The 18,004-nt window shown below is 43.7% G+C and overlaps 1 protein-coding gene across 1 annotated transcript in view; it reads right to left on the bottom strand.

The window, feature by feature from the left end:
• Window positions 1-262: 262 nt before the first annotated feature.
• Window positions 263-18,004, bottom strand: part of ROPN1 (rhophilin associated tail protein 1) — a 31,109-nt gene continuing 13,367 nt past the window's right edge. Inside the window, exons 2-6 of the mRNA XM_059064434.2 lie at window positions 13,833-13,960; window positions 10,318-10,435; window positions 8,514-8,675; window positions 4,101-4,276; window positions 263-3,336 (exon numbers count right to left, since the gene is read on the bottom strand). Coding sequence (XP_058920417.1) covers window positions 3,270-3,336; window positions 4,101-4,276; window positions 8,514-8,675; window positions 10,318-10,435; window positions 13,833-13,948 — 639 coding nt within the window. The 5' untranslated portion in view covers window positions 13,949-13,960 and the 3' untranslated portion in view covers window positions 263-3,269. The remainder of the gene's footprint in view (window positions 3,337-4,100; window positions 4,277-8,513; window positions 8,676-10,317; window positions 10,436-13,832; window positions 13,961-18,004) is intronic.

Here is an 18,004-nt window from a genome sequence, read left to right as displayed (position 1 = left end):
AATTCAAAACCAGCTTTCCACACTTCAGTGTCCAGTGCCTTCTGCTGCAGGGCCCTGGTGATCTTGGAAGCTGTTGGTTAATGAGGGAGAAGGAGGTGCCAGATTGAATAGCATCAAGGAGAGAGAGGGCATGGAGCACGGAGCAAATGAAATTGAGCCATAATCTTTGCACTTCCAACAGAAGCTTTATAAGTATCTGCAGTCTTCACTTTAATCAAAATAGCTTAATTTAGGAACGAAAGAGCCCACTTCTTTTTCTTAAAAAAAAAATCTTGGTTTTATTGCTTCCTGAGTGTTGTTCTTTTTAAAGGAGAAATACAAACCATATGTTACAGGGGTCTCAGTTTGACAGCTTAACTGAGGTCATGCTAGGATTCAGATATTTCTGGTCATGATAGGAAGGCCAGTGGGACAGGTCTGAGGCAGCAAGGATCAAGAGAGCCCCTTCGGAAAGATCTCATCTAGGGAAGTTACACAAAGTCGCTGGTTTGGGACAATGTCAGGTTTGAAGGTCAAGTGTGATTTTACTACAGCACAGTGTCAGTCACTTATTGCCCTGCAACCCCTATGGACTTGTCCCTTACCGAAGGAGAGAAACAGTAGTGATTAAAATGCTAAAAATTATTAAAATCTCTGTAAGGCATTGTGCAGAGGTTGCTGGCACCCATCCATATGCTTTCAAAGTTTGCTTATTGTGTACAGATGTGACTTCCTACCTAAGTGCTCTTTTTCTGGAGCAAAAGGAGCAAGCTCAGGCCATGATCTGGGCAAGCTGTTAATGCCAGAAAGTTAATGGCCCTGGAAGAAGCCCTCAGTCGATGACAGATGGGAACAGGGTGAGGAAGCAGCCCTTAGCCAATGATGGAGAACTTCCTCACCCCTCAGGTTGGGGTAACTCTGAGGTGTCTCCCAGAGTCCTCCAGCAGGAATGGGCTCCAGGGATAACTGGCTTGATAACACACCTCTATTTGCTTTCTTCCGTTCACCATCTTACTTTCCCTACTTCCTTTCCACTGTTCCTGGGATTGCCTCCCAAATAAACTGCATGCACTTAAATCCTTGTCTCAGAGGCTGTTTCTGGGGGGAAACTCCATACTAACATAGGCAGTGTGCATACAGGGCAGCACAAGTTTGGAATCAGACAGACCTGGTTCAACTTCCTTCTTACCAGCGACAATGAATAGCTTAATTTCTCTAAGACTGTTTTTTTTTCATCTGTAAAATGGGGATAATCGTACTGACTTCGTAAGGTCAGGTCATAAAGAAAAATTTGAGAATGTATGTAAAGTGTTGTCCACAGTGACTTGCACATAGTAAGTGCTTCATAAATGTTGGCTATTATCACTACCACAGTATTCTTAGTATTGTTAACACAGCATAGTGCAGGTAGAGGGAAAAGTTTTACACCCTTGGGGTGACTGCTGAAGCAGGTTGATTTGGGAGACGTGCTGGGACCTGATGAGCATCTGTGGCTTAGCAATATCAGTGGCTTAGAGGAAGCATCGCCACAGTGAGCCAGAGCAGGAGAGGAGGAAAACGGCGGGACACCAAGTGGTGGCTTTGAAGGCAAGCAATGGGCAGTGCCCCTCTGGTATTGCCAATCGTGCTTAGTCTCAACCGATGGCTATAGTATGATCAATGATTTCATATCTGTGTTCAGGATTCACTCTGATGGCTGGGGTTTCATTAGCTTCACTCTTCAGGGATTATGCTCAGGGCTACTGAGGTTTAGTTTCTAATTTCAAGCTGTTTTTCTCAAAGGTACAAAGGATCTTCTAACTTTTATTATTTTATGAACTTGTTGTCTTAGGGTCTTTCACATTGGGGCGGTTCCCTCTGCTCCCGTTCACTCCTCATTCCCAGGCCAGATCATATTTAAATTCTTTGACTGCAATGAAAGAGAAACAGAGAGACTGAGGCAGGTTAAAGTATTTCACTCATTCTCTAAACCTGGTTAATTACAGTGCAGGGTTTCACCTGCAGTGCTTCAGCCTTTCAAACAGCCAAAGGTCCCAGAGTGGATGCAACTGATGGGCCACTTGGCTGACGGGAAACCGCAGGGAGGAGGAGTTGTTCCCCGCCCCCTGCAGGTACAGCCAGATGACTGTGGGGGTAGACTTCGTTTCAGCCCTTTTTACTGTTTCACTCTAGGTCAAAATCAAGGGCCTGTGGTGACATCCCATCACGATCTTCTTTTACTTAGTTAGACACTAATAGACAAAAATGTCCCCAATTCAGTAGAGAGATGCATATATATGAAAAGAGCAACCTAAACATGATTTTTATACAAAAAACAACTCTGAAGAGGGGATAGTACTACAGATAGGAGGGGCCAGGCAACCTGGGCACACCTGGCCTTAAGAACAATAACCACCCAGCCTGTGGTTCTCATTGCTTCCTGGGAGAAAGAGAAATCTTCCGGTGACCTTGTCAGAAGGTCTTAAGCTCATACAGGGGATTTTCCTGAGAGGGTCTCATTACATCTGGATATGGTGTCAGACACCTTAATATGGACACTTCAATAATCATCCCTGAAATGCTTTTTTAGTATCTCTCAGGGCCACTTACGTTAAAGTGATTTAAGTTCATGTCTTATCTTCACGTTAGACTGTGAGCTCCTAGAAGGCAGAATTCACATATGATTTATTTGTATAGGCCCAGAAGCCAGCATAGTTCCTGGCTAGGGTTGCTAGGTGTAGCAAAAGAATAAAACAGAAATTCCTAAAAAATTATTGTTTATCCAAAATTCAAATTTAACTGGGTGTTCTGTATTTTATCTGGCAATCCTATCCCTGGCATACAGCTAACCTCAATAAATATTGGTGAGTGAGTGAATGAATGAATGAATGACCATCAAAGCAACAAAAGAAGAAATAAACGGGTAAAAACATGGATTGACCATGTAAAAGCTGCTCATGTAAATTACGCCTAACAATTATAAAACATCAAAACTGTGTCTGGACAACATTCTACCTTTGAAAATCTGACAGCCTGGCTTTCACTTGAGATGCATTTTCTATCAATGCTTCATCAGCCACTTTACTCAGTGTCCATGTGGGAAGAAAACTAATCTTCTGTTAATGGACGTGTTTTGTTCCAACAGTTTTACATCATAATTCCACACATTTCTGATTTCGTATGTTTGCCTAATTGTTTATTAGTGTGTACCAGTTTCACAGGAAAATTGACATTGGATGGTATATGGGGTTCAGTCATTCTGAAGCACCATCATCTCTGTATCTTCCTTTAAAATTGCCAAAACCGTGCTTTTACTCCAGCCGAACCCTGGGGTTTTGGGTAAAGTCATTCACCTTGATTAAACCATCCGGACCAATACTGTTTGGGAAAAAATATATATTTGGGGGTTAGCTCATTTAACAATTAATCTTAAGAAAGACAATATATAAGCAACTCTCTCACTCCAAATTAATTCTGCTGTGGCTCCTGCCCTCATCACCCTCTTTTTCTCTGAACTCTTGACTGCCTGTTCCTCCTCCTCCCCTCCTACCCAACTGGTCAAACCTGCAAGGGAGCCAGAGTCACCTACTGTGCTTGCTGAGACACAGCCACCGGGCCCCGCCCCCAGAGTTTCTGATCTGATGGACTTAGGGTACAGCCTGAGAAATCCCATTTCTAACGCGTTCCCAGGTACTGCTGCTGCTGGTCTGGGTAGCACTCTAAGAATTACTTTTCTATACCATTCTTTCTCTTCTGTTTCTCCTTCTCTTTCTGAACCCTATTTATTTTTCTGTTTTGTTTTGTTTTTGTGTGTGTGTTACGCGGGCCTCTCACTGTTGTGGCCTCTCCCGTTGCGGAGCACAGGCTCCAGACGTGCAGGCTCAGCGGCCATGGCTCATGGGCCCAGCCGCTCCGCGGCATGTGGGATCCTCCTGGACCGGGGCACGAACCCGTGTCCCCTGCATCGGCAGGCGGACTCTCAACCACTGCGCCACCAGGGAAGACCGTGATCCCTATTTATTGTTCTTCACAATATTCCTCTGTTCCCAAAGCAATATAATACAGTAACCTCACTATATCTTGGCCTGCTAGATTTGTTTTCCGCATACTCTTTCCCCTCCAATTGGTAAATGTTTACTTACACTTCCCGTTCAATGTAGTTGAGCATTCGACTGACGTGTGATGCAGAGATCTCCCCATCCAATTCAGCGATATACGTGTAGAGAAACTGGAAGGTGCTGAAAGGGATCCGGGGAGGGCCACCATCGTGGTCAGATGATAGCACTTCACATACTATCTTGAGAGTTTTGGCAATGGTCTGTAAAGGCATAAGGTTAAATGAGGAGAAGGTCACTATTCCAAACTAAATTCCTAAGATCAGTTTAGATAACGACAAAGAAAAAGAAAACCTTGCTCTCATAAAATAAAGTGGGGATGATGTAATATTCTGGAAAGTTTGAATTTTTTACACCCAAATGTCATTTAACTCAATCCCAAAATATTGAATATCTACTGGGTGTCTTTCTTTTTCCTTTCCTTTCTTGGTTGGAGGGATACTTTCAAGGAATTAAGTACATAAGCTGTTGAATGCTTTAAGACATTTATTACTTTAATTAGAATAATCTCACTAAATGAGGGGAATTTGCTTTTGTAATCTACAAAATTAGAATGATTTCTTCTTACTGCCCTGCAGTCCTCTCTCTAAAGGGCTGAAGTGATTAGTCTAGCTTGTGTACTCCAGTGAGACACTTGGAGCAATGCCACAGGAGGGGAGCAGACCACTTTCATTTCCTCTCTCCTGCCCTTGGGAGGTCTCTCCTGGAGGCCATCGTGAAGCACTGTGTGAGGCAGTGTGCCAGGCACTTCCACAAAGGAGGGTGGGAGGGTGGGCACACAGGAGGCTGGTAAGAGGTTGTCAGAGAGGATGGGAGGCCACGTGCATGACTTGCGGTCAGCATGACAGTGATTTTGGGTATATTTGTGAGCATGTGTGCACTGAACTTCCCAATTTCCATCTATAGCTCATCCTCTCTGCTTCTAAAAAAACCCCTACTGCCCTATTGCCTTTGTTCTGTAGTCCTCTTCCTACAGCCTCATCCAAATTGGGGTGCTGTTATGGGCTGAGTTATGTCCACGCAAAATTCATATGTTGAAGCCCTAACCCCTAGAACCTCAGAATGTGACTGTATTTGGAGATAGGGCCTTTAAAGAGCTAATTAAGTTAAAATGAAGTCATCAGAGTGGGTTCTAATCCAATAGGTCTGGTGTCCTTATAAGAAGAGATTAGGATGCAGAGAAAGAAGGGGGGGGAGAGAGAGAGAGAGAGACCGACCAGACACATGCATTCAGAGAGGGACACCACGTGAAGAAAGAGGGAGACGATAGCCATTTACAAGCCAATGAGACATCTTGATCTCAGACTTCCAGCCTCCAAAACAGTGAGAAAACAAATTGCTGTTGTTTAAGCCACCCAGTCTGTGGTACTTTGTTACGGCAGCCTTAGCACACTAATAAAAGTGCTTTCTACCCCAAACATCTTTTATTGATTATTCAGATAACTCAAATTCTATTGCCCTTATACGATTTTCAAATATTTTCAAATATTTAATAAACAGATGAATGGATAAGAACTCTCTAGACTGGAGCTTTTTTGGTAAACTTAAATAAATTGAAAGCAAACAGAGATCTGCATTCTGTTGCACAAGAATTTTTGGTCAGATGGGGATCCACTCCATAGAGATAGCCTGTAAGCATCTTACAAGCCTCATTTTCAAACTCAGAGGCGAAAGGCTCAGAAAGTGAATTATTTGCTAACAAAACATGCCCTTCCTTCCAGAGAACACAATTATACGATCTCTTCTTGTATATGGTTGGTAGGTATTCTAGAGGAAGGAGTGGTGAAGGGGAAGAGGAACACAGGTCTGCATACTGTAGCATTGTGAATCACATGCAGATTTGGGAAGCAAATGCACCTGCTTCCTAAAATTCCGGCCATTAGATTCTTCTATAGGAGGGGGTTGGATTTTCCACATGGCCCAGAGATCATGGCTGGCTGGTGAACTGGCAAAGCAAGGAGGGAATTTCTGGGCTTGCCTCCAAGAATGTAGCGATTAGCAAGAGTGCCACCCTCCTCCAGATGGTGACACCCTGACCACCCTTACATTTAAGTTCCCAGCAATAGTCCAACATGAACCAAGTGGGCAAAATGGGATGGGCCCTGGATCCATAGGGCACCCTTTATTTACAGACTAGACTTTCATGCTGTCTTCGCCTCTAGGTGTTCTTTGACATAGGGATGATGGGGAGCAAAGTCAGACACCTGAGTGCCTCTCAGAATTGGCAGGGTCCACTGTTATCCTGAGCCAGGCCCGATGGTGTCTCAGTGGAAGCAGAGAAGGTGGAATTGAACCACAGGATGTTGGAGATCAAAGGACCTCACGGAACATCTAAGCCAACCTCCCCGTTTTAGCAGGGAGGTAGAAAGAATTCACCCTCATGGTTTCCTCTGCCCAGTTTGGGTGGCAGCCATATCAAAGTAAACCTTACAGCTGCAGAAGGAGGGTTGGAATCTGATTTCCCGAAGTCACTCTTGGTTACTGTGAGGTATGTGGACAAGGAGAGGACTCAGACACCTCCAAGGTGCTGAGGGGCTGTGACACAGAGCACCAAAGGCAGGGAGCAGTTGAGGGCAACCCAGAAGAGACTTAAAGAGGCCCTGAGCACCAGGGAGAACGGAGGTGAGCTGGCTGGGGGACCGTCGTGCTGTGAGAGAGACCAAAGCCTTCAGCTGCACAGCTAGTGACCACACAGACGAGTATTTCCATGGAGACAAGAGATGCCAGAGAGGACCAAGGGATGTGGGAACCCTCCTCTTGGCTGCTCTGTGATCCCAGCATCACCACTTTCCTTGAACAACTGCCACCTTGAAGAGAGGAGCAGTGAGGAAAAACCTGAGAGACTGAGAAATTCACCTTAAAGCTGTTTTCAGTAATTGCAGCAGGTGAAAAGTCCTGGGTTGGGTTGAATCTACTTATTTTCTTACTCCACCCTTCAAGGGTAGGGTAGATGGGGAAGAGCAGGATTAACGACAGAGAAAGTATTGGTACACTTCCCCCCTCCTCGGACATCTCTGAATATGGTGTGAGTAAACTTGTGAGCCCGTGAGAATTTCATAAAGCGTGCCCATTTTTTATTTCTCCCCTGTGATTTTCCTCGACCCTTGGGGCTATTTCCACAGAAGTGTGATAGTGCTGACTGGAGACTTCTCTGCCTCTGCTACTGAGAGTAGTTTATTCGTTGCATAAGGGTGCTAGAAAGGGCAGCAAAGAAGGAAAAAAACCCCCACAAATGGCCTCTCCTCTCTAAAGAAATAATTATGCTGAAGGTTCAGCAGCATCCACAGGAAAAGTTGGACTACAGTATTTCTGGTAACTTTTCTACAAACAAAAGTGTCTAATGTGCATACCCAGGATATTCGAGAAGACAGAACAAGGTTGTATTTAAATATACTGAATGATTCAAACTACCTTTTTCGTACCATTTAGTTTCGGCAGAGGCAATAATTTTCTCATGAAGTTTTAAACTTGTATGTATTTCAGGGATTTAAAAAAAAATCATTTTTCTGACTCATTTTCATTTAAGTTATTATAATAGTGGTTAACAAGAGTGAGTCCACATATAAGATGATACCTAAAGCTTTTAAGTGTGTATGTGAACTGGTTTCTTTAAAACAGGAAAACGGCTTTTGCCGTTGTAAATCAAGTCAAATTCGGAAAAGGCATGAATTTGTATGAGCATCCTGCATCCATGGGGATGTCAGGACTATGCTGGAAATAGCCTTATCTCTCCGTTCCTGGTCTCTTCTCTCTGATTTTTCTATCCAATTATGCTTATCAAATAGTAGTTTTCTTTTTTTTTTTTTTTTTTTTTTTTGCGGTACGCGGGCCTCTCACTGTTGTGGCCTCTCCCGTTGTGGAGCACAGGCTCCGGACGCGCAGGCTCCGGACGCGCAGGCCCAGCAGCCATGGCTCACGGGCCCAGCTGCTCTGTGGCATGTGGGATCTTCCCGGACCGGGGCACGAACGTGTCCCCTGCATCGGCAGGCGGATTCTCAACCACTGCGCCACCAGGGAAGCCCCAAATAGTAGTTTTCGATAAGGCTGTACCTCTTTTTAAAAAATCTCTGTTGGTATATCTTCTAGTTGTCTGAAACCCAAGTATAAGCCAATCTTCCACAGCTGGCTCTTGGTTATCTTTAGGAATATGAATGGAGGGAGTGGAGTGGTACTGAAATTCATAAATAATCCCAAACCTGCATTTTAGTCAACCTCTCCCCAGAGCCTGGTGACAGATTTCCCCTCTCTCCTCCTGATCCCTGCTTCTGGCTGATGAGCGGAGAAATGACCTTAATTCAGAGAGGAGAAGGAGTAGACAAGGAGGGGCACACACTCCTCATGAACCCTGGAGAGCTGACTGTGTGTACTTACCAACCCTCCCCCCACCAGGTCCCGAGAGATTTTTCCCTTAAGGAACAAAAACCATTAAAGCTAACTTACAACTCCAAGAGAGCTGCAAGAAAGGGCGAGAAACTTCAGCCACTCAATCTCCTCCGTGAAGCGGCCCACATTCATCAAACTATTAAACAGGTTGGGTGGGAGATTCAACGCCTTCCACATCTGGGCCAGCTCATCTGCATGGACGATCAGTCTTCCAGCAAACTGCGGGGCCGGGGACAGACACAAGACAGGGAATGAGGGACAGGACAAGAGAAGGCCCTGAGAAACCTACCCAGGGCAAGGCCCCGGTTCTCCTAGCACTCAGCAAGGGGTGGGGGAAGGCGTCGGGGGTCAACAGAGACTCTGTTTGGCAGCTCTCTTTGTAAGGGTAGAGAAATATTCAGCCTAGTGCAGAACGTTCTGAGATATAATCATTCAAACTTCAGGTATCAGAGTTATGGGGAAAACATACATGTATATTACACTTTAAATTTTTTCTAGTGCTTTTATTATCTGCTCTTTCATCCCTAGGTTGTCCCTGTAAGGCAGATAAAGCAGCCTGAAAATGAAACCAAGGGGCAGAGAACTTGTCTGAGACCACTAATTAGTGGTGAAACTAGAACTAGATGTTAAATCTCTTGCTTCTAGACTCCGCTGAGTTCTTTGCACTGGACCCTGAATGCATCGCTCACGCTTTCCTGGGAATAACATGGGGTCTGTGGTCTGGATGCCTAATGTTGCTTGGTCCCAGGTACCTCGGATCTCTGCCATGTCTACTGCACAAGGTGCTTGGTGGTCAAGAGGGAAGGGCACAAATGGCCAGTTGTTGGCCAACAATGCAAAAATGGTGCAGATGCCCCAGTGAAGTGCTACTACACCTTCCCTGGTCCTCTGATTCCATTTCCAGTGAAATGCTAAGCCTCTGGGATCAAGGCAGTTGGCTAAGTCAGTCCTGAATCACCCCAGACCTCGTGGTCCTGGATCCTAAAGTGAGGTATAGTAGTGCTAAGCCATTTTTCTTGAGAGTTGGCCAAACTGCAAGCTTTCTCAAGACAGACCCTCCTCATCCATTCACAGGACAGCTCCCAGGACGATATGGCTGTGGAGAGAGCCTAAAAGCTAGGCTATGTCTGCACCTGGGGTAACTGGGGAACTATAATATGCCCCTCCCCAACTGTGATTGGCATCGTATCTGGGCTTGATCAGTAAGGGAGACACTGGCAAGGCATGTGGACCTGCACTTTCTGGAGAGAAGGAATTCACATTGCATTGAGCCCCTGCACATTCTGCCAGCTTCAGGACGACATGGGATGACCCAACTGACAACTCAGCTTACAGCCTATTTCACCATGATTCCTATTTCCCCACAGGAAGATTTACTCTCAGTGCATGGTTTAGTGAATTTTAAGACAATGGTGAATCAGTTATACATATACATATGTTCCCATATCTCTTCCCTCTTGCGTCTCCCTCCCTCCCACCCCTCTAGGTGGTTACAAACCACCGAGCTGATCTCCCTGTGCCATGCGGCTGCTTCCCACTAGCTATCCACCCTACGTTTGGTAGTGTATATATGTCCACGCCACTCTCTCACTCTGTCACAGCTTACCCTTCCCCCTCCCCCTATCCTCAAGTCCATGCTCTAGTAGGTCTGTGTTTTATTCCCGTCCTACCCCTAGTCTCTTCATGACATTGTAAAACAGTTATACTCCAATAAAGATATTTTAAAAAAACAGCTTTATGAAAATAAAATAAAATAAAATCAATTAAGCATTAAAAAAAAAAAAGACAATGGTGGCCAGGTGACTTTTGTCTGTACACACCCAACCTCGACATCCCCTCCGTGCTGCAGTTTGGCCCTTACCCAAGAATGCAGGATCTTTAACAGGTCCGGTGTAAGCTCAGCCCAGCTAGACAAAGTTGCTCGTTCAGACAATTCTCTCACTGGAGGAATCTCTCCACGGGACACAGCCTCAAAATAACTACAAGAAAAAATAGTTGGGGGGCTAGGGGGAGCAGCCTCTACCTCAGTGGCCTCTGGATGCTTTGGGAATCCCCTCTCCCTTTTCTTTGAGGGAAGGGATGGAGGAAAGAACATGTATTAAGTGGCTTCTATATGCCAGACACTGTTTTTAGTTCATTTATGTACAGGAAAAGCCTGAATGTGTTACTTTACACTTAAGGTACAGAGATGGTTTAGGGAATAAAAAGATTTGTTCTTCTCTAAGGATGAGTAGTACCAAAAGTTTGGTATGGAATTCCCTGAAGCATATTAGGTCTGGATATTTTTTTCAGTCATTCCCTCCTAAGTGTTTTATATACACGCGTGCATGTGCACACACAGAGAGACACACATACAGGCATATATATTGAGAAAGATAATATATTGATATATGTATTGTATATGTACATATGCATGTCTATGTTATGTATGTATATTAAAGGAGAGAGAAAATTGTTATTTTAAATCCCTCACTCTTTTTTATGAAGGAAGAATCCTAGTACCTGGAGGATCTTTTTCTTTCCAATATAAAAGTCTTTATGCTTGGTACGATGGCTATCTACATACTTAAAGTTGGTCTTAGGTAGTAGTAGGGGGTAATCTTGGAAAGAGAAGTTGGAAGAAAATTAAAATGACTTCCATAAGAAAGGTGAGGAGATGGGGTCCTCTTGGGGGTGAGCCTGGAAGGGTTTCCAGCTGGAGGAAGTGAGGCTTGGGGCTCCATCGGGGAGGGGAGAGAAGTTTGGCAGGGCAGAAATGGAGGCTCAGGTGAGAAGACAAGCGCAAAAAGTGTTTGAGATGAACTCACATGGGCTGTGTGCTGTAAAATCCTCCTCTATCTTTCTTCAGAAATTTCAGTAACATCTGACTGCCCATCAGTGCTTTGTGGAATGGACTTTGTTTTGGTGCAGTGTGGAAGAACACTGAGCCCTGTTTTGGGATTGATCTATGATGGGAAGAGGCTGCCTGCAGCAGAGAATGGACATGGGCAGTTGGTACTTGGGGCACCGATGCCATTTGGAAGGGCCTGTCTTCATCAGAAGCCTTGTTATTGACTACCCCTGGATCACAGCCTCTGCCCCCTCTCTTATTAATTTTATTTTATTAATTTCTCCAGATCCAGGTAATATAAAAAGAATACAGAGGGAATTTTATAAAAGCCATACAATGATGGGGCAAACCACTCTTTGTCTCTAAGCCACCGCACAATGCAGAGCAATGGCTTCCAGTACCCAAACACCTTCCAGGCACCCCTTGGAGGTCACCAGCAGGGAGAGCAGAAGAAATGCTTTCAGGCGACCTCTACCAATGTGCATGAGTGGTCTCCGCAGACAGGTCAGTGGTCGGGTGGGTGTGGCTCAGCGGCAGTGTCCTTGGACCTTGTAGCAGAGTTGGTCAGAGAACGTGGAAATGAGGCTGTAGTCATGGATTTCATCCTCTATGGGTTATTTAGCTTCTTCTGCAGTGAGCAGTTCCATGGTTCTTCCAATGCGTGTGGTCACACTTATCCACCACAAGACAAATTAGTTTATGTCCTGCTGATGTCTGGTAGATGGTTTCTTCATGGACAACACATATGCATGGAAACTTTTGCTTGTGGTGAATTAAGTAGATCTTTCATCCTGGAAATACTTTGTGGAGTTTTACCTCTAAAATGCTGCAGGTCTGTAAGTTACATAAAACCGTCTGACAAGTGCTTTCCGCGTCTGAATGCATGGAGAGTGTTCTTAGATCATGTTCTCCTTTTTCATTGTAGTTAAACTACAGACTGAATCTTCACAGATATCTAAGACATTTATAGCACATGATACAATATGGGAGCAAGCTGGCTACAACAGTGGTATGTTTTCTCCCATAAATGTCAAGGACAATACCAAGAAATGTCATTTTTCTTGCTATAAAAGCAGTGCAAGAACAATAAAATGGGGTTTCAAACTATTGTATAGTATAGAACAAAGTCTGTCTGAGTGTGCCAAAAGAAATTATTCTTCTGACGCTAAAGTTCAATCTTAGAGGTAATATATAAAATTTAGACTAGAAAACTAAACAGAGTTCATTAGTAGGCAAAGCAACCCTATTTGTGTCTGTTTTTATGAGCACCACGGGCTTATTTTCCTTCCATTTGTAAAAGCTTCGTCCTAGCCCAGCCCAGGAGCAGGAGTGCACTGGCCAGAGACTCGGTGAGGCTCCTCTTAGATTACGTCGTGAGCCTTCTCAAAGGTGTCCGCACCTTCTTCTCACCACCTGTCCACTGCACCTCCTCAACCTCATGCTGCGGACATTCTCCCCTCCCCCAACCCACCAGCTCCGCTCTGCAGCCTCTCACTCTTCACCCCCCTCTCCCACTGAAGCCCTACTAAGGAGGTCATCCCCAAGCAGTAAAAATCGCCTGAAAATGGTCCCCGGGAGGAGGTCTGGTCAGCTCCTAACTCTTGCCCCAAGCCTCACTTCCCCAGTTCAAGCAGGCGCTTTTGTCTAAGAAGCAATGTCATAGCTGGGAGGCTTTGTGTGTGAAGCTCTTTCAGCCTCAGCCAGCAGTTATTGTGTAAGCTCCTTCCATTGAGCAGCCTCTGGAGGTGTCTCCTGAAGTAGGACACCTGTGGTTGAGGCACGCTGTTTGCAGTCCGCCTGCCCCCATCACTCTTGCCTCGCTTCTCCAGAATGCAACGTGTACCATGTGGACATCCTTATGCTGAAGGAACGTATTAGTTCAAAGACACAGTCAAGAAAATAACAATTTCCCCAAAGACAAGATACAAAGTGTCTGGCTGGGGCGCAAGAATGAGTTTTAACAGCAGTAGAGGAAGGTGTCCCATTCAAGGAGTAAACTCAGGAGCGAAGCCACTTGGACTGATCCCACACAATCCTCCACCTGGGCTCATCACATCGCTCCCCCACAGGTGCACTGCTGCCATCTAGTGGTTAAACCTAAGCATGAGGTCCTGGCTTACACCAGGGAAAGGCAGGCTAAGCTCGGTGGGATTCTGAAAGCTTCTTTCCACAGGGACGGGGGTGGGGCAGGGGTGGAGGTGGAGGGTAGGGACAGGGTGGAGTGTGCGTGTGTGATGTGATGTGGTACCCTCACTCTTGCTGATTGCCCTATAGGACACTTTGCCTATAGCCCTGGCGTCCTATTGCTCAGTCTCGTTCCCTTGGGGGAGGGCCTCCATCCTCGCCCGGTTTGCTGTATTTACGTGTGGATTTTAAAGCACCAAAGCAATGCAAGAACTGAACATCCCAAAGATGACGCCGATCAGTCCCGACTCCCAGGCTGCAGCCGTGACAACCTCCTCAGTTTTCCAAGACCTTCCTTCCTCCACCCCCTACCTCCACCTCCAATGGGAACCAGGGGCTGGAGGTGAGAAAGGAGTACGTACTCTGCGGCCCACTGGATGAGATCTTGCGGCTGGGTCTGAATGGCGGCTTTGGTAAATTGCTTCAGCAATTCCGGCAGCTCCGGGGGCATGCATCTTTGGTTATGTGTCTGAGGCATTGATTGGTTGACCTATTGTCGGTGTTGGGGAGGGGGAAGGAATAAACAAAATGAGAATCTTTGAATCGTAAAATGCCAGGAATCTTGGACAGGAGGTCATCCAGCCTCTGTTAGACACTCTCAGTATTGGGGAGTTCACTACCCCACAAGACAGATCTCCAAGGTTAGAAAGTGTTTCACGAATCCCTGCTTACATCAAAAACACAGAATACTATTTGTTCATTAAAAAGTAGAGATTAACAAGAGGTAAGCAAAAATATCCCTGACAAGACCCCAAAATACTGGCTGTCTCCTTCCAGAATTTTTTCAATGTAAATATATATTTGTATATATAAAAATGGGGACATACAAAACAGCTTATTTACTCAACATCTTATCATGACCATCTTCCATATCATACAACTCTTATTGGCCCCATAAGCATCGTAGCAAAATTTACTCTGTGAATCCTCTATTACTTGACGTTGGGTTACGTATTTCCAAATAAAAATAATCATTAAACAGCCATTTGATGAACATCTCTCTGTACATTTGCAGGTACTCATCCACTTTAACTGTAAAAGAGAAACTTGTATATTTTCATTCAAAAAGTTCCAGGACAAATTGAAACAAAACATGAAAATCCATAGATGGTATGCAACACTATACACAAATAAACAGCAGATGAAAAGTCTTTGCTTTTAGTAGAGAAAGAGAGACTAGATGTTCTGAAAAGCCCTGTCTCTTCAAAACACCTGGATACAAGACAAATCTGATCAAATATACCTTTCAAATTGCCTTGCTGAGCTTGCAAGAAAGTGAGGGAAATCCTCATGTGCCAGATAAGTGAGTAAAGCAGAAACCAGAGTGGAAAGCAAATGAAGAAATTAGGGCTGACTTGGGGGCAAATGTAGACACCAGGAACTTGAAGCTTTGAGATAAATGGCCAGGCAAGGACTGAGGAAGTAAATAGCTGAACGGAAGACTCTTATCTCCCCAAATCTGAAACCCTCCAAGGCTCACACACTCTCATTGTGAAAGGGTGGGACTGAAAATATCTGCCTAATGGCAGGGGGGAAGAGGCATAGAAATCTTTCTCTCTTGCTGCTACTTTTTGGGGGAGAAATAGTCTTCCACGAATGTGTAGCCACAATCTAGATCTAAGTTTTAAATTTATACCACCAGCCTGGTTGGGAAATCTCAAGACAAGAAACCAAAGTGGCCTCAGGTTGGTGGTACTCCATTATCTTTTACTTTATGTTCTTTTATTTAGAGGAAGAAGAGTATAAAGATATTAATTTTAAACTTTGCAAAAAGTCAAGTACACATGGCAAAATTTCAAGGGTAATTACTATAAAAGTAATATAACCACCAAATCAGTAGAAAGGAGAAGAGGAATTAAAAGCACTAACAACACAAAACAAATTGACTGATCCAAAAGAAGGCAAGAAAGGAGGGGCTGGGGGAAGCATAGGAAAAGTGGATAAACAACATGATGGAGGAGAACCCATATATATCAGTAATCACAATAAAAAGGAAAGGTCTTAAATGTGCCAGTTAAAATACAGAAATTATCAGACTGGATTTTAAACATATCCAGCTGTAGGCACATCTGAAAAGACACAGGACCAGAAAGACTGAAGGTAAAAGGATATATGGATAAAATGGCAAATAATAACCAAATGAAAGTTGATGTAGATGTGTTAATACCAGACAAAAGAGACTTTAAGGCAAAATGCATTGTTAGGAATAAAGAGGGTCACTACGTAGTATAAAAGCTTCAATTCATTGGGAAGATAGCACAGTTCTCAGTGAGTGTGCTACAGACATCACCATGGGTGAATCTCACGATGCTGGATGGAAAAAGCTGTATATTGTTAAGGGTCACAAATATAATAAGAATAGTATTACAAGAAATTTAATTATAAATAAATATAAGAAAGAGCAAGGGATGATAAACACAAATTCAGAATGGCATTATCCTCGGTAGGGGAGGGAGAGGGATATCATCAGGGAGACACAACAGGAGTTCCAACACGATTAGTAATGTTCTGTTTCAAGCTGGATGGTAGCTGCTTACATGTTTGTTTCATTATTTTTTCTGCCTAAATTTACATTATGCATTTTATTCATATGTATGAAATATTTCATAATTTAAAAAGAGTTACTGCTACAAGTTGATTGTTTCTGATAACTTTTCATTTTATCTAGCAAAGGACAGTGACTTATTTTGCTCATATTGTCTGATATATATATGTGGTAAAATATACATAACATAAAATTGACCACTTTAACCATTTCTAAGTGTACAGTTCAGTGGCATGAGATACATTCGTTGTTGTGCAACTGTCACCACCACCCATCTTCACAATTTTTTCATCTTCCCAAACTGAAACTGTACCCATTAAACAATAATTCCCCTCCCCGCAGCCTAGCAACCACCATTCTACCTTCTGTCTCTATGAATCTGACTACTCTGGGGACCTCAGATAAGTGGAAATCAGACAATATTCATCCTTTTGTGTCTGGCTTATTTCACTTAGTATAATGTCTTCAAGGTTCATCCATGTTGTAGCATGTGTCAGAATTTCTTTCCTTTTTAAGGCTGAATAGTATTCTATTGTTTGTATAGACCACATTTTGTTTATACATTCATCTTTTGATGAATGGTTGATGAGTTGTTTCCACGTTTTGGCTATTGTGAATAATGCTGCCATGAACAGTACCTGCTCCAGTTCCTGCTTTCAATTCTTTTGAGTATATACTCAGAAGTGGGATTGCTGGATCAGATAGTAATTCTAATTTTAATTTTTTGAGGAACCACCATACTGTCTTCCACAGTGCCTGCATCATTTTACTGTCTGCATATATTTTGACAGGACCTTTTAAGTTGTTGTGTAATTGTTTGATTTCTATTCTGAAGGCTCAGTGGCCTCATGTCAATAGAAGGATGGTCCAACTCTAATTAAATAGGCCTCCATGACAATACTAATGATAACCATTTGTTGGTATAGAGCAAATATAAGAAAGCTTTTACTTCACCTTACTGCCTCTTCTAACAACTGTTCTGTGATCTCTCTTCATTTTGGGGCAAAGACTGTCTAGTAAGTTTTTCATACCTAGTCTTTTTTCTCAATGCTCAATCCTTGTTTAACCTCTTGCAACTTTTTCTGCTCTCACCATTCCATTGGTCCCTTAAAGTCATCAATTACATCTATTAACTTCTTATCTGTGCCAGATGAGATAATTCTTTGCTAAGTATTCCGTATACATTTTTTTTTCACTTAATCCACAACATATCCATATGAGGTAGGTGTATTATCACCATTTTACAGATGACAATGAAATTAAGAAAGACGATAAAACCTTTGAAATGACACGTAACTAATAAGTAACAGGCAGGATTTGAACATACACAGTCTGAGGCTGGAGATGGCCAGTTAAACATGACTGTCATTCCTTTCTTGAGGCTTTCTCTTTATTTGATAGCATACACTATTGTTGTTTTTATATTTTCCTCAGCACCCCTCCTCTGTCTCCATAGCTCTTCTCCCCCCTTCCTCCTGCTAAGCAAGACTTAGTAATCTTCCCAAAGCTCAGTCTCTAGCATTCTGCCATTCTTGGAGAGCTCACATCTACCACGAAACGGTATTGATGACACTTCTTGGTCCATCCCAGACCTCTGACCTGTACTACATTTCAACTCCTTACTGCTTCCAGGACATCTCCACTAAAACTCATCCTCCATCTCCCAACTAAGTCCTCTCTCCAGATTTCTTTCGGAACATGATTCCACCATTTCCTCAGTCATTTGGCCTCTATTCTCTTTAAACTGTTGACTCTGTCACTGAATCCCATTGATGTTTCCTTGGAAACGTGTCTCCAACCCTTCCTCCCTTTTTCCACTTCTTTTAGTCTGGTTCGGCCCCTCGCCTCCTTACGGGCAACCCTGTCTCGGGTCATTCTCTGGTCTATTCTGGCCAGTGTGTTGGGATCTATCTTCTATTGTTGTTAATAAGTGAGAGAGCATGGCTCACAAAATGATAATCATATCCTGACTTCCAAGGTTCTCCATGA

Source organism: Kogia breviceps, chromosome 5 (genome assembly GCF_026419965.1).
Source record: "Kogia breviceps isolate mKogBre1 chromosome 5, mKogBre1 haplotype 1, whole genome shotgun sequence".
NCBI classification, from domain to species: Eukaryota; Metazoa; Chordata; class Mammalia; order Artiodactyla; family Physeteridae; genus Kogia; species Kogia breviceps.
The sequence above is the reverse complement of the archived record's forward strand: the minus strand, read 5'-3'. Positions and strand labels throughout refer to the sequence as shown.